The following is a 14278-nucleotide window of genomic DNA, read 5'->3' as shown; positions in this document are numbered from 1 at the left end:
TAGCTTGGGGCTAAGTTTCTTAATCCATGTTTATGTATACACTTATTTTGAGAAATTTTGGGTGAACTTTGGTTGAGTGCCTAAATTTGTTGCTAAAATCCCTTTGTGAGTCAAGGCAAGAGTGCTTAGTGAGTCATTGAAAATTCCGAATATCGGTCTAGGGTAAAGAGCCTAGTATGTTGTAATTGTAAAAGGAAGAGTTGTATTAATTTCCTATTATGGTCAATTGAGTGGTGTAGGAGCATTAGAATCATGCCTTTGTAGGTAATTGTTATAAATGTTGTTTGGGGAACTGAATATAATGAATTAACTCTGAGAAGCCAACTTAAAGGAGTGAATTAGCAATTCAAAATAAGATTGTAAACCACTTTAAGAATCGGATTGTCCCTTATGTAATGCATAAGTATTTATTGGAAGTTTTACATAAGCTTTTACCCTTGCTTAAAGTTGCAAATGTTGCCCATTAAAGCAAAACCAATTGAATTTAGTAAAAAGACATTGAAGTTCAAAAGAAAGCAAACAAACCTATTCACCCAAAAAATCAAATGTTTGGTGCAAGTTCCCATGGAAGAAAGAAGATCCACACATAAAAGTTTGGGAAGATCTGATCTATTGGTTGATCAATTAGTCTTTTAAACTTTTAGTATCTGATAATATTTTCTCATTGCTTTGTTTGATGTTTAATTTCCTCAAATAAACAAAACATATATTTGAATGATGATAAGCACAAATTTGATTCGAATCTTAGTAATTGGATCCCAGATCTTTAAATATTCTAAAGTTTTTGAAAAGGGTCTAGATTCAAATCTTAACGACAAGATAAAGATGTCGAGTATCATCCAGTTTTAGGATATCCAGGATGTTAGGAATTAGACGCCCTAGTTCCAAATTAACGAGAACAATAATAATAACCGTAGATGAAAGAAAAAGCAAACACGATAATAAACAAGATTTATTCAGGTTCACCTCAAGGTGAGACTACATCTTGTCTTTCGTCGCCGCAATAATCCACTATAAAGATAAAATAGTTTACAAGAGAAACAACACACACTTATAGGTGGTTTTTTCTCTAACCTTTCTCGGTCGCAACTGATACTCCTCGGATGATAAAACCCTAATAACGACGCTCTTAAATATAACGATAAGATTAGGGCAATCGCGATACAAGAATAAAGTTTTTAAATTGCCCTTAATGAAATAACAGTTAATATATCGTAAACGGAACGAGGAGCTTCCTACCCCCACGACAACCTTACCGCAAAGGTTGATCCGCATACCAAGTCAGCGTAGGGCATTGATTAGGTTCCACAACTTAACACAAGAGTAGATCATTAGTCGTAAGTTTTGTCGTTTCTATTATGGTCTTTTTCTTAATGAATTATACTTTTACCTGATTCTATCAACTTTTATGTTTGATATTATATTGGTTCATCCATGGATGCTTTACAGATTCAACCTTTATTTGAACTTTCTTACCCTTCTTTGCAGTATCTATATTTACATGAATACTGAGTTAAAATCTGTAAAGCTGGTTTGAGTTTGAACTAATTCTCTTTAGAGTCTACCAGATTGCTAAGAGGTTGCAATAAGACTGTGAACTTATAGCAAAAAAGGCATTTATGGTATATAAATTTTGGAGTTATTCTGCGACAACAATTAACTACTTTTGACTCAACAACTCTTCGTATTCAATTCCATCTCTAACTCTCTACAGAGGAAGTTAACAACTATATGCACATTCTGTTACTCTCATGTGAGTAATGAACATTCGTTCCACCTTCACTGCCAGTTCTTTCAAAACGTAATTACCTTAAAAGTTGAAAAAAGTTGGAAGGTGGGTAAGGACTGAGGCTTTTATTTATCAAAGGAGAAAAGCAAAGACTCGGGTCATTTAGTCATGAGGCCACTATCTCTGTTCTCGAGTCTCGACCAGTTTTTAAAAGAGTGGAAGATTGGAGAGCCAAGTGTCAGAATAGCACTAGCTTTTGGTTGTCTGTCTTTTTCCATCTTTGAGTTCTGTTCCTCTGCTTTTTTCTCTGTTTTTTTATGAACTCGGAAACATGGGAAACTTGATTTGTTTACCGCAGACGGCGGAGCCGCGGAGTATACCAGCTATGTCCAAGTCGCCGAATGGACGAAGGCCGGAGCTTCCGTCAGTGAATAAAGGTGGCTCCAAGTACTCTTACATACCAGACACTTTCACCTCCCTTCAGCAGGTGAGAGACGCTTAACTGCATTTCCTGCTTCAAAATGATTAGAAAATGGTGAAAACCCGGACTACTCTTGAAAATTGGAAATTTTTTACCAGTAACGTTTGCTTGACTTTTGTTTGCTTGGGTCGTCCAAAAGTCAATTGCAGGGAAAGATTTAGCGATGGAAAATGGGTAGCTTTTGAAGTCCCCGACTTCTTTTCCTCCATACTCTCCGTCTTCGTTTTCTTACGGAGAACTGACCAGTTTTCTCCAAGAAGAGAGTGATGGAGTTCGGGTCTGGCGGTACCCATATAGTAGAAAAAGCCTGTGCTCCGCCCCAAACACGGGGAATTCTCATGGAGAGCCTGTGATTTTTTACACCCCTGATTGGTAGAGAACACTGATACAAATGAGTCTAGGAAGTCTAAGAGTGGCGTTAGAGCGAGATTTGAGTTTTGAAAGTCAGGTGAACAATACAAGTTCATGGATTTATAAAAAAAATTACAATTCTAAGAATTCATATCAGTTTTAAAAGTTTTTTGGTGAGTGAAATTCAGTTGACTGCAAGGATACGGCTTAATTACTGATGGGTATGCGAAGACAGATCCAAAAGATATTATCACAAAAACTGGCACGAACAAGAATTTTCAGGCTCCTTGGTCTTAACGGACAAGGGTGGAGAGAGTAAAAAATCTGGTGATCAGCAATAGTTCTGCTGAAAATACAAGTTAAAGTAAATTAATGGCCATTATGAAGCCATATTGGGTTGTGTAGGTCACAGATGCCTTGAGGGAAGCAGGACTTGAGTCATCAAACCTTATACTAGGAATCGACTTCACAAAAAGCAATGAATGGACAGGTTCATTTCTCTTACCACTTGTAATCTTTTCTCTGAGTTTTAACTGTATCATGCAAATTGTGTAATGTCCCATGGTCTACCTTGACAGGAAGAGAATCTTTCAACAACCAAAGCCTTCACACTGTGAATAACACTCCTAATCCGTATGAGAAAGCCATTGAAATTATAGGCAAGGCTCTGGCTCCCTTTGACGAAGATAACCTCATTCCTTGTTTCGGCTTTGGTGATTGTAAGTATTCATTTTTGCATGAAAAGTTACGTCATAAACATGTTAAGCTTTAAAATACTTGATTTTCAGATAAAAAAAAATTTCTGTTTAAATTGTAGCAACCACTCATGATGATAGAGTGTTCAGCTTCAATAGTGACCATCGGCCTTGCCAGGGATTTGAAGAAGTCTTAGCATGCTACAGAGAGATTGTGCCTAAGTTAAAGTTGGCAGGTATCCATCCATTTGATACTGAGGTTTCATTTACAGAGTGATTACTTGACATCTTTGTTCTTGACGTTTGGAAGGACCAACTTCCTTTGGACCCATAATCGAGGCTGCTATAGACATTGTTGAGGAAAGTGGTGGACAATATCATGTTTTGGTTATTATAGCAGATGGACAGGTCATTCTTGAAACACTTCAGCTCTTTCTATTTTCAAATATGTATTATTTTGTAGATTCAGCAGATGAATGTTGGCTTCTTTTGTGGCATAAAAGGTAACAAGAAGCTCTGATACAAAGGAAGGCAAACTCAGCCAGCAGGAAAGAGCAACAATAAATGCTATTGTCTCTGCTAGGTATGTTCCTTTATGAACTTGAAGATCGTTGTTGTAGTGAAGGACTGCTGAATCTGAAACTTTTCTATACCAGTTTGCTGAAACACTGGCAAACTAACAATGACTGAGAATGAACTTTTTTCAAGTTTTCCATTGGCACATGCATAGTTACACACTGGACCAGAAACAAAAGAAAGGGGGAGGGGAGATCAGGGGATAGTCGTGTTGGTGGAAACAGGGGAATGGTCAACAGCAAGATGATGACCTACTCTTACTAACAATCTTTTTTTTCTAGTAACCCTTCATAATATCATTCTGGATAGTTTTTCCTATAATTCAGGACAATTGAGGACTTTCTTAATCCATTTGCTCCTATGTTTTTTCATTGCTAGCTCTTATGCTTTATCTATTGTGCTGGTGGGAGTTGGTGATGGACCATGGGAAGAGATGCAAAAATTTGATGACAAAGTCCCTCAACGCAATTTCGATAACTTCCAGGTAGAATATCAAAAGTATCCCATGTGGTTAAATATCAAGAACAGTATAATGTTGCAGTTTCACTCAATTATTCATCTCAAGGAAGTGTATTTTTCCCTTCTCTGCTATGTAGTTTGTCAACTTCACTTCTATAATGGCTAAAAGTATGAGTTCCTCCGAGAAAGAAACAGCCTTCGCTGTTGCAGCACTCATGGAGATCCCTTTCCAGTATAAAGCTGCACTAAATTTTCATATCCTTGGGTATGGATGCCATTACTGTGTGTTTCCTTCAATCCTGTGTGTATGGGTTTTCTTCTTCTGACACCAGGGAACTGTGGGGTAATACTCCCTATTTGCTTGCAGAAAGGTAACTGGCAAAGCAAAGAGAATAGTTCCTCTCCCTCCTCCAGTTCCTTCCACCCAATTGAGACAACTATCAAGAGCAGGCAGCAGCTCTTTAGACTCACCAAGTGATAGATCAAGTCAAGTTAGTATAGCTAACTCTTCAAGCAAAGATCACCTCCACTTGGTCTAGATGTTGAATTTCTAAATTATTTTCTTTATGGAACTTATATTTAAAAAAGCTGGTTTTGTTGGTTGCTTAGGTATGTGCAATTTGCTGGAGTAAGCCTAAGGATTTGGCTTTTGGGTGTGGACACTTGGTAAGCTGACAAACACCTTCATATTCTGTTTGGCTGGTCTGAATCAATTTCTGAAGAAGTTTTGAATCAAATTCTGTATTGCAGACATGTCGAGGGTGTGGGAACCTGTTATCAACGTGCCCCATTTGTCGCCAACCCATTAGAAATCGTCTCAGGTTGTATACAGGATGATTGGGGATTTACAGGTTGTATGCTAGGAGAGTCTTCAAAGCAAAAGATTGTGTTGAGCTTAAGAGTAGTAACTCAGCAAGCACTAAGTTGACAATTGTGCATGTAAAATTAGACGCTTCAAAGAAGACCATAATCTTTACTAACTACCCTCGGTGGAAATGAACTGAAAAGTAGAAAAAGAAAGAACCAATGAAAAGAAGAGAAAACCATGGCGATGAATTGCATATGCCACTGCCACAGAGATTACAAAAGGCTATCAAGAAACTTTTTCAACTTACGCATAAGCTTCTTTTCAGCCCTTGCCACATACCCTCTGGTTATATCATTTACATGTCCTCATCTTACTTGCCATAGGGAAAAGTGGCTTTAATATCTATTTTAGTCCAAGTTGTGACTTGTACTTCATTGGTTTTCCTTGTAATGAAGCCTTTTTTTATTTTTGTAAACCCACCTACAACCATTAATAGATTATTACCTTCTGAGAAGACTCACCTATTTGCCCAGGTGACATCTTGCAAGAGGGGGAGAGGCGATTGAATATTATATAAAATTCTTATATTTTTAAGTTTTCCGCAGTGTGACCTCTGCATTATCACAATAAGAATTATGAAAATCACATCATGAAATTAAAGATCAAGATTATGTTCTCAATAGAAAACGATGGGCATGAAAACATTACCTGATGAATAGGAGTAGAGAGTAGCAATTGTATTTGAACTTGTCGCTGAGTTTTCCATTTTCGTACAGAAAGATGGAAGAGAAAACGTACAAAACACTGGAAAAGCACGGGCAGCTTTGGTTTCTTATTAGGCAAGCCGAAACCAAATCAGAAACAATAACACAGAAACAAGGAAGAGAACGAGGGAAGAACACAGCAAAAACAGAGAAATACTTTACGTCTGTTAACTGATCCCTTCCAGCGACACAGAAAACAAACCCGAGCTTTGTCTTCCTCAAGCACGATTTCACCTTTTTTTGTCGAACTCTGGTTTCATGAGAAAATAGAAACAAGAGAGAACCAAAAGAAAAGGACCGCACAGTGCTGTGATTTCTTTCTTGGATGTTATTGGGGTAGGCAAGTGCCTACAAACACCCTCATACTCTCAAAGTAAAAGTGAATGTTTCCATTGATCTGATTTGCCGCACAAAGTCCAAACAAAATTATGACATACTAAACATCAACACACGGAATAGATTAAAAATGCATGAAGTGCAAAACAGCCTTCTATCTAGTATGACACTGGATTCATGTCATCCTTCTGTTTTTTTTTTTTTGTCTCACGTCACCACCTAGAATTGATAAACAGAGAGTACACAGTTCAAAGCATCTCTACATTTATGATGATCCGATTCATCGTTGGTTCTCTCTGCGCCTAATATATCGGGTTCTATCATTGTATCTAGGCCGGTCTCTATTGCTTGGTGGAACAGGCTCAACCCTCCTCTGTCTCTCTGGAGATCTTTGCACAATCTCACCATTGACAAACAGTTCAGCTGCACAGGCAAGAAACAATTTATAAGCCTGACACAAGGATTTTTTTTTTTTTTTTTTTTTTTTCTGAATGGTAGCTGATAACAAGATTAACAAAAAAGTTACTCCACCAATCTTGCAAAATGGTTAAGAAAAATAAACGAAGTAAATACATGAAGAAATAATAAATACTCTTGTTGGAGTATAATCAGTCCATAGCCTTAATTACCAGGTAAAACAACAATTTTCAACGCAAGCACGGCTTGGAGCATAAGCAAGTACAGAAAACAAGTTCATATACAATTACATGACATGAGTGCAGTGGCTTCAAATAAAAACATGGGTATATTGAGCAAATTGCTCCAGTTATCATGCCACACAAATGTCATCTGATTTAACTTTTTTTTTTTTTTAATATGATCTCAACATTTCTAATCATAAAGACAAATCAAATTTGTTTTTTATATCTATGCCATCATTTGTAGTAAGCACAACATAGGTACATCATTATCTTAAAGCTACAAAGTCTTTAAGTCTTGTCACCAACAAAAAGATTTGGCATTTTTTGTCAGAAAGAGGTAAGTGATATCACAGGAGGGAACTTTCTGCGAAGTTCCACTACTATTAATGGGTGGCTCCGGGAGTTCTTATGGGTATAAGCATCTCAGGTAATTCACTATAATGGTTCCTCATTATCCACATACAAACTTTTTTCCTAGGCACTCATTTTGTCCACCAATAAATAGATTTGGCAAAATAAACATAATGCTAATTATAGCAACAGAACAAGATAAATTGATTAACATCTCCCTTATCTATGTTGTAAAAATTGAACTAAATCAGTCTCTTAGCTGTACTCGTTATAAATTTTGTTTTTGGTTATGTAAGGAGAAAAATTTAACATGGATACTCAATCCAGAGCAGGATTTCTCTGCATTGAGATAGAATGCCATGCCATCCATAACCTTCTGTTTCTTTTTTCCATGACAGTTTCTTTTAAGCCAATCCTACAGAACCCTCTATAAAGCCCACTAGGCCATAGGTGTTTGGATGGCTTAGGGGCAATTATCTAACGCACATTAGGCTAATGGAATTGTTTGATGCACTTAAATATTGTTTTATCAAAATATTAAACACCTCCATCGTATATCAAATCACAAGAGAATAACAGACAGCTCAAAAATCATTAAAACAATAATCAACCGTGGGTAACAGAAACAAACAACCAAATCAGGAAAGAAGAAACTGAGAACTGAAGTTTCAGAAACCAACTTAAGCACAAAGATACCAACACGCAACAACTAAAACTACATAAATATACACAAAAAATCAAGAAAACTAGCCTACTTGCAAAATGTACACTTACATAAGCAGAGAATACTTTTTTTTTGCAAGGTAGAGAAACCATCAAAACGGTAGTGTCCTATTGGATTATTTTAACAAAGCTTCAAACATCAGTATCTAACCGAATACTACACCTAGATGCAATCATGATTCTCCTTGCAGAATGTTATCCAAAGGAGCAAAAGCTGTTTCTTGGCCACCCAACCCCCCTCTCCCCAACAAACCATCCCCACTCCACTTCTCTAACAGACCTTTCAAAGATATGATAAAAATATACAGAAATACAGCAACTTTTCTAATATTGATTATGTCCACAAACCAAAGATACCACATACAATCTGTGAGTCTTGATACCAGGAACTCAAATTAAGAAAACCCTCAACATGGCCATCAAGAAGTGATATCATTTCAAAATAAAAAACCATTAATTCTCAAAAAAAAAATATTAACTTTTTAATTTCAATGAATATAAAAATATTTTTTTTCATTTTTTCAGCAATAGGAGAAAAATTTAGGTCAACATACATCTTTAACTCATGGGCCTCAATATAGTCGGCCAATGCTCAAATAATTATGATGGATGTGACACCAAACTTTCATTATGTTTCACGTTCTGAGATTGTATATGTAGGACCTCCAAATCTCTACTGGAAAATATCCAACTTTTAGCTTTTTTATATCTCTTAAGAGCTCCTCTCACCTCACATTTTCATTGATCCCAGTTTTATTTGGGTTCATATACTGCTAATCTTAGTTGAGTAATCCTCTCTCCACATTCGCTCATCTCTTCACCACCAGGTGATTCTTCACCAGCATGTTTTTGGGCCGGATTACGAAGATATGACAAAGGGTGATCCAGGGGCCATTGCATGACTTAACCACCATCAACTTCTCAACTCCAAGGAAGTGTATGATGATTTGTGCATGCTATACAGTTTGGCAATGTTCAGTCGAATATGTAAAAGTAAACCATATGTAACTTTCCATAGCCAAGATGTGGAGGTATCAAGATAAAGTGAAAACTGAATATGGGAAACTCTTAGACAATAGACTTTCCATCATCCCATGAAGCATGAGGACCAAACATTAGTAAGACAAAATATAGATAAAAAGATTATCACAAGGATTTTTTTAATTTCAGTACATAAATGGAATAACTTAAAAAAATGTGATATCAGGGAAAAATAATTTCAATCTTAACTCAAAAGAAAACAGCAATTAACAAAGGAACTAAAAAGAATTAACAGTTAAGGTGTCAAGACTGAAGAGATCATTTATGCAGAAACTCAATCTAAACCTGATGGCATCTGAAGTAGTACAGTGCCAGTTGCACTAACCCAATCTGCCAAGGTGGACAAACTAGATTGAACAAGAACTCCTCACTAGTATCTAGAACCATTATTTTCCACTTACATTCCTGTAACACTTTTAGTCTGAAGCTGAACCGTTAAGCACGATTCTTCTGATCTTAAAAACCATGAAATTATGTGAAATGCTAAACATGCCACAAGAAATTATTTTTGTCACTAAGATGATTACCTCCATAGTCCTTGTTCTCAGGATCAACATATGAATCAGGCAGCACAAACAGAACTCCAGGCAGACCTGTGGAAGAACAAAAGTCCAATTTAATGGAACAAAGAACAAGACAGAACTTTGCAATGCAGAGATAAATTCCAGTTCCAAACTGAACGACATCAACTAACCCTCAAGCTTGTTCGAGGTCTCCTCATCAATCTCACAGCCAAAGCCAAAGTAACGCTCACAAGAAACATTATAAATCTTCTTCTTTGCTTCCTCTTCACTGTTTGATCACAACAAAAACGGCAAAAATATGAAAACTGGAAAAAGGAAATCATGATTCTAATACTGGACAAAAAAATAATTTACACGTGTGAAGTTCCAAGCATAGAAATATTTTAAGCTAACCCATTAATAGGAACAGATACATACACTAAAATGCAGAAAGTCAGAAAGATTTATCAGACGAAGTGAAAAAATACTGAATCAATACTAGGAATTAAATTAAGACAAAGTGATGGAAAACGTAAACGTGAAAAGGAGAAACATACTCACCTTCCTAAGACCTTAGCTAAGGTCTGTATGTAGCAATCGATCATCTGCTGCTTGGCAGCCCCATCGCCTCCGGGTTTGTCCATCACAATGAGCCAGTGATTATAGTCACATCCGGGGAAGAGTGGAGCCATCTCCGTCGGCGGCCGGTCACTGCTGAAGTTGGAACCCGAGTTCAACGGTGAGTATGCTGAATCATTTCCGGAGCGGTTTACCCTGCATCGGACAGTGTTGAACCGACTGGCTACTCGCACAGCATGTAAGAGTGAGGGCACCACCCGAGCCCTTGCATAACCCAGCGACAGCGCTCCAACTCCGGGAGGCGTCACACTGGTGAAGAGATGCCTTGAATGGAGGAGAGAAGAAGACCGAGCAGACATGATCCCTCGAGCAAGGGCTGCGATGGCCATGGGGAACAGACACAGGAGGGTTTTGGGGATGAAAGGGTTTTAGGGGGTTAGTGCCCCAAAGTGGATTATTGAAGATAAGTCATGTCCAACATAAAGATCATGTCGTGTCATGTATACAGATCAGGTAAGAATTTGTGTTAGTGTTAACGATTTCATGTACACTGGAAAATAGTTTCCAATGTTAGTGCCCCAACACAAGAAAAACATAAAAAACAAGAGAATTTTTAAACCTTTACCGTGTACTTAATTATAACATAATCCTTAAACCCTAAATTAGGTAAAACAACCATTATTACTACACAAATAAGTTATTAAATATATAATTAAATATATTAATATATTTATTAATTAAATTAGATATTTTATTATACATTAATATAGTAATTACATGAGCCAATGAAATACGTATATGATTAATTACAAATAATAAATAAATAATATTATAAATAAAAAACAAAAGTAATACATTAAGTTATTAATTTATTAATAACATATGATATATTTTAACCTAAAAATGAATAATTTAAGAGAAAAAATTGATCTAATTATATATATTTGTACATAATATATTTTATGTATTATTAATTAATAATATATTATCACAAAATTTAAAACCATTGGTTTAATTAACTATAACAATCAGATAATTATGCCAAAATAATTTATCAAATATTTATTTTAACAATATTTTAATTATAACTATTAAATCACTATTTTAATATAGTAATTTTAAAATAAAAATAATTATTTTATAAATAAAAATTATAAATTAATAATTTTATGAAGATAGTTTAATTTTTCCTAACTTAGGAAAAATTAAACATCTTCGTCTTCCTCAGCAGCGAGCCAGCGGGGCGATGGCGACGGGGACGGCTAGGCAAAGGCAACGGCCGGCAACGGCAGCGGGCAATGCCGACAGAGGTGGTGCTCCGATGGTACGCCGAGAGGGAGAAGAGAGGGAGGCCGAGACGCTCTACAAATGCTCGACCTCCTGTGCTCTGCGGGAATGAGAGAGGGCTGCGGAAATGAGAGAGGGAGCAGAGAATGAGAGAGGGTTGCGGGAATGGAGACGAGAGAGGGTTACGGAGACGAGAGAGGGCTGCGGGAAAGGAGACGAGAGAGGGAGCAGAGAAAGAGAGAGGGCTGCGGAAATGTAATGGCAGAGAGGGTGTGCGGCAGAGAGAGCCCCGAGAGACAGCCCCGCACGAGAGTCATGTAGATGATTCTCAAAATCGGGCGGAAAGCACTTTCCGCCCGTTACTCTTGAGACATGAACTCTTGATTCATGTATATTCATGTACATGACATGAATTTGGGCGCTCCCTAACGACATCAGGACATGACCTGCATAATGCGCATGAAGATCAAGGAAACAAGGGTTTTGGGACAGTTCTCAAAAGGAGTAGCGAGAACACGTAGTCAAGGGCTGTAAACGGACCGGATTTGTAAAATCTATTTAATCCAGAAATAAATAGATTAAATTAGCATTTGAATGAAAAATATATTTCATAATCCACAAATTAAAAACTCCGACCTAATTTAGAAATAATTTATTATTATAAATTATGAATAATATATTAATAATTGAATTTCATGCTTTCAAGACTAAAGGGGGTAGTCAACTTGACACAGGAGATGAACTTTAGCCGCATTACTCAATGGAGCACCAGAATTCAAGTCATCAAGAGGGGGGGGGGGGGGGTTAGTGCATAATGTAAGTTCAGGGGAAAAGTGAGAGGGAATATAAAATATTTGTTTGTGTTAGTGTACGCAATAGAAAGTGCAATGTAAAGTACTTGTTTGTGTTAGTGTGAAAGTGGTATAAAGTGCAGATAAATTATTTATTAAATAAAATATTTTGATATATTTTACTTTCAGAAAATTAAATTAATATTAGTTAATAAATAAAATATATTAAATATAATAATTAAATAAATGCTTACTTTTATATTATTAAAATTTTAATTTTATAATATCTAAATATGAAATAATTATACAAACATAGTACTACACAACGTACTACACAAACCTCATAATAATAAAAATAAAAATAATACAAATATAACTCAATCACTTCTTTAATATAAAAAAATTACAATTGTATATACAAAAATACAACACACAAAATATTTGTCAAATTAGGGTGGTAAAACAGGGTGGATCTAGTTCTTTTTTTTAGCCTTTTTTTTTTTGTCAAATTAGAAGTAGGGGCTTAAGGTTAAGGGTTTGGGGTAAAGTTGAGTTCTTAAAAATATGGTTCGAAGTTAGGTTGAGTGTTTAGAAACTCCACTTGACCCAAACATTAAACAAAGTTAAAATTAATTTAAAAGGAACGAAAGAAAATAAAAATAAATTATTACTTTTAATTATACTTTATAATTAAAAAATAAAATTGGGAAGTAATTAAATACTAAGTATTGCATAATGAAAAAGTCCAAAATATGAATACAAAATAAAAAAAAGAAAAACGAGATTATAAAAAAAATAAAACAGAACATAAATAATAACAATGGTTATTTAAAAGAAAAAATCAATAATAATTATTACTTACTATAGCTCGTCTTCCTCGCTCAGCGAGAGGAACGAATAACAGTAATGGAGGTTGCAGAGAGGGGAGAGAAGTCGTCGGTGCAAGGTACAGCGAGAGGAAAAGAGTCGAGCGCCGGCGAGAGGAAGGCAGAGGGGGCGACTGAAATCGCCGAAGGTCGCGAGCGAGAGAGGAGCCGCAAAGGTTGCAGAGAGGGGAGAGAAGTCGCCGAAGGTCGCCGGTGCTGGGGACGGCGAGAGGAAGGGAGTCGAGTGCCGGAGACAGGTCGCACAGAGGGTGATTGAAATCGCCGAAGGTCGGTCGCGAGCGAGAGAGAAAATTTTCTCCGAAACCCTGGTTCGACAGAGCCCTCCCGAGCCTGATGTAACTGAGAGAGAGGGAAAGTGAATTCAGAGCTCCACACTCACACTCACGCTGCCTAAATGCCTAAAATAAATTAGAAAATCATCTCCGCGGTTTAAGCGACGGAATGACATTAATGTTAATATTCATCTTCTAAATCTTCTAAATAGGGTGTTAGTGTGGACAAGTTTATCTTCGAAATCTTTGAAATAGGGTGTTAGTGTGGACAAGTTCATCTTCGAAATCTTTGAAATAGGGTGTTAGGGTGAACAAGTTTATCTTTATCTTCATCTTTGAAATTTAAAACCATTGATTTTATTAATTATAAAAATAAGTTAATTAAACCTAGTGTTTGAGTTAACAATATTTTAATTACCACTATTAAATCACTAATACAATAGAGTAAATAAAAATAAATATGATTAATGAATAAAAAATTATTATATTAATAACATAAGATAGATTTTTTACATGGTATTAATTAATAATATATTTTGACAAGATTAAAAGTAATTAATTAATCAAATGTATAGTTTAATTATATTTTATTTACCAGAGACTTAAATATGAAGTTTAATATAGTAATAAAATTGAACAAAAATAATAATAAATACATATACAACTTTATTAATAACCTAAAAAAAAGATTATTCTAATAACGAGTTCGTGCCTTAATATTAAAATCATCAAGTTACAAGTTTAGTACATATAAACGACGCATGTTCAAAAGTAATAAGATACAACCATCATTTATCGTTCCACATGGAAGTTGATATGTCATCTCGAAATTGTGTGGCTCTTGTGGATTTTAATGCATTCTGCCTCCGAAAGCATGTTACTTGGCTACCCATATCCTCAAGACCATCGCAATCGTCGATGTTTGTATACATTTTACATAAAATTGGATATGACCTTTACATAAAATTAGGCATAACCTATATATATAATACATGTATAAGATT

At 35.9% G+C, this 14278-nt stretch overlaps 2 protein-coding genes across 3 annotated transcripts; one reads left to right on the top strand and one right to left on the bottom strand.

The window, feature by feature from the left end:
- Positions 1-1942: 1942 nt before the first annotated feature.
- On the top strand, positions 1943-5656 carry LOC137952381 (E3 ubiquitin-protein ligase RGLG4-like). The gene is made up of 11 exons (XM_068799535.1): positions 1943-2216; positions 2967-3051; positions 3140-3280; positions 3379-3492; positions 3567-3664; positions 3760-3839; positions 4211-4316; positions 4429-4556; positions 4659-4782; positions 4901-4957; positions 5042-5656. Exons 1-11 carry the CDS (start codon positions 2061-2063, stop codon positions 5126-5128), a joined length of 1176 nt encoding a protein of 391 aa, XP_068655636.1. The 5' UTR covers positions 1943-2060; the 3' UTR covers positions 5129-5656.
- Positions 5657-6230: 574 nt separating this feature from the next.
- Positions 6231-13332, bottom strand: LOC137951583 (multiple organellar RNA editing factor 2, chloroplastic-like). 2 transcript variants are annotated; one of them, XM_068798344.1, is made up of 5 exons: positions 12978-13332; positions 10020-10413; positions 9650-9747; positions 9483-9548; positions 6231-6622 (listed from the first exon to the last, which is right to left on the bottom strand). In XM_068798344.1, the coding sequence occupies exons 2-5, from the start codon at positions 10394-10396 to the stop codon at positions 6480-6482; spliced, it is 684 nt and encodes a 227-aa protein (XP_068654445.1). In that variant the 5' UTR covers positions 10397-10413; positions 12978-13332; the 3' UTR covers positions 6231-6479. The 2 variants fall into 2 exon arrangements, with proteins under 2 accessions (XP_068654445.1, XP_068654444.1); XM_068798343.1 differs by lacking the exon at positions 12978-13332 and having other exon boundaries at positions 10020-10641.
- Between the last annotated feature and the right edge of the window lie 946 nt (positions 13333-14278).

This window comes from Aristolochia californica, unplaced genomic scaffold (genome assembly GCF_029961685.1).
Source record: "Aristolochia californica isolate CCGP_79_NKW_82.1479 unplaced genomic scaffold, dmAriCali1.0.hap1 SCAF_15, whole genome shotgun sequence".
NCBI lineage: Eukaryota > Viridiplantae > Streptophyta > Magnoliopsida > Piperales > Aristolochiaceae > Aristolochia > Aristolochia californica.
Note: the sequence above shows the minus strand (reverse complement) of the source record. Positions and strands in the feature narration are given on the sequence as shown.

Bases quoted from the DNA above. Each gene is read 5' to 3' on its own strand.
- LOC137952381 (XM_068799535.1), top strand. From the start codon at position 2,061: ATGGGAAACTTGATTTGTTTACCGCAGACGGCGGAGCCGCGGAGTATA. The intron at 3,281-3,378 runs GTAAGTATTCAT...TTTAAATTGTAG, and splicing joins TTGTTTCGGCTTTGGTGATT to CAACCACTCATGATGATAGA. The intron at 3,665-3,759 runs GTCATTCTTGAA...GTGGCATAAAAG, and splicing joins TTATTATAGCAGATGGACAG to GTAACAAGAAGCTCTGATAC.
- LOC137951583 (XM_068798343.1), bottom strand. From the start codon at position 10,426: ATGGCCATCGCAGCCCTTGCTCGAGGGATCATGTCTGCTCGGTCTTCT. The intron at 9,748-10,019 runs GTGAGTATGTTT...GTGATCAAACAG, and splicing joins TTAGCTAAGGTCTTAGGAAG to TGAAGAGGAAGCAAAGAAGA. The intron at 6,623-9,482 runs GTAATCATCTTA...TTGCCTGTGCAG, and splicing joins TGAGAACAAGGACTATGGAG to CTGAACTGTTTGTCAATGGT.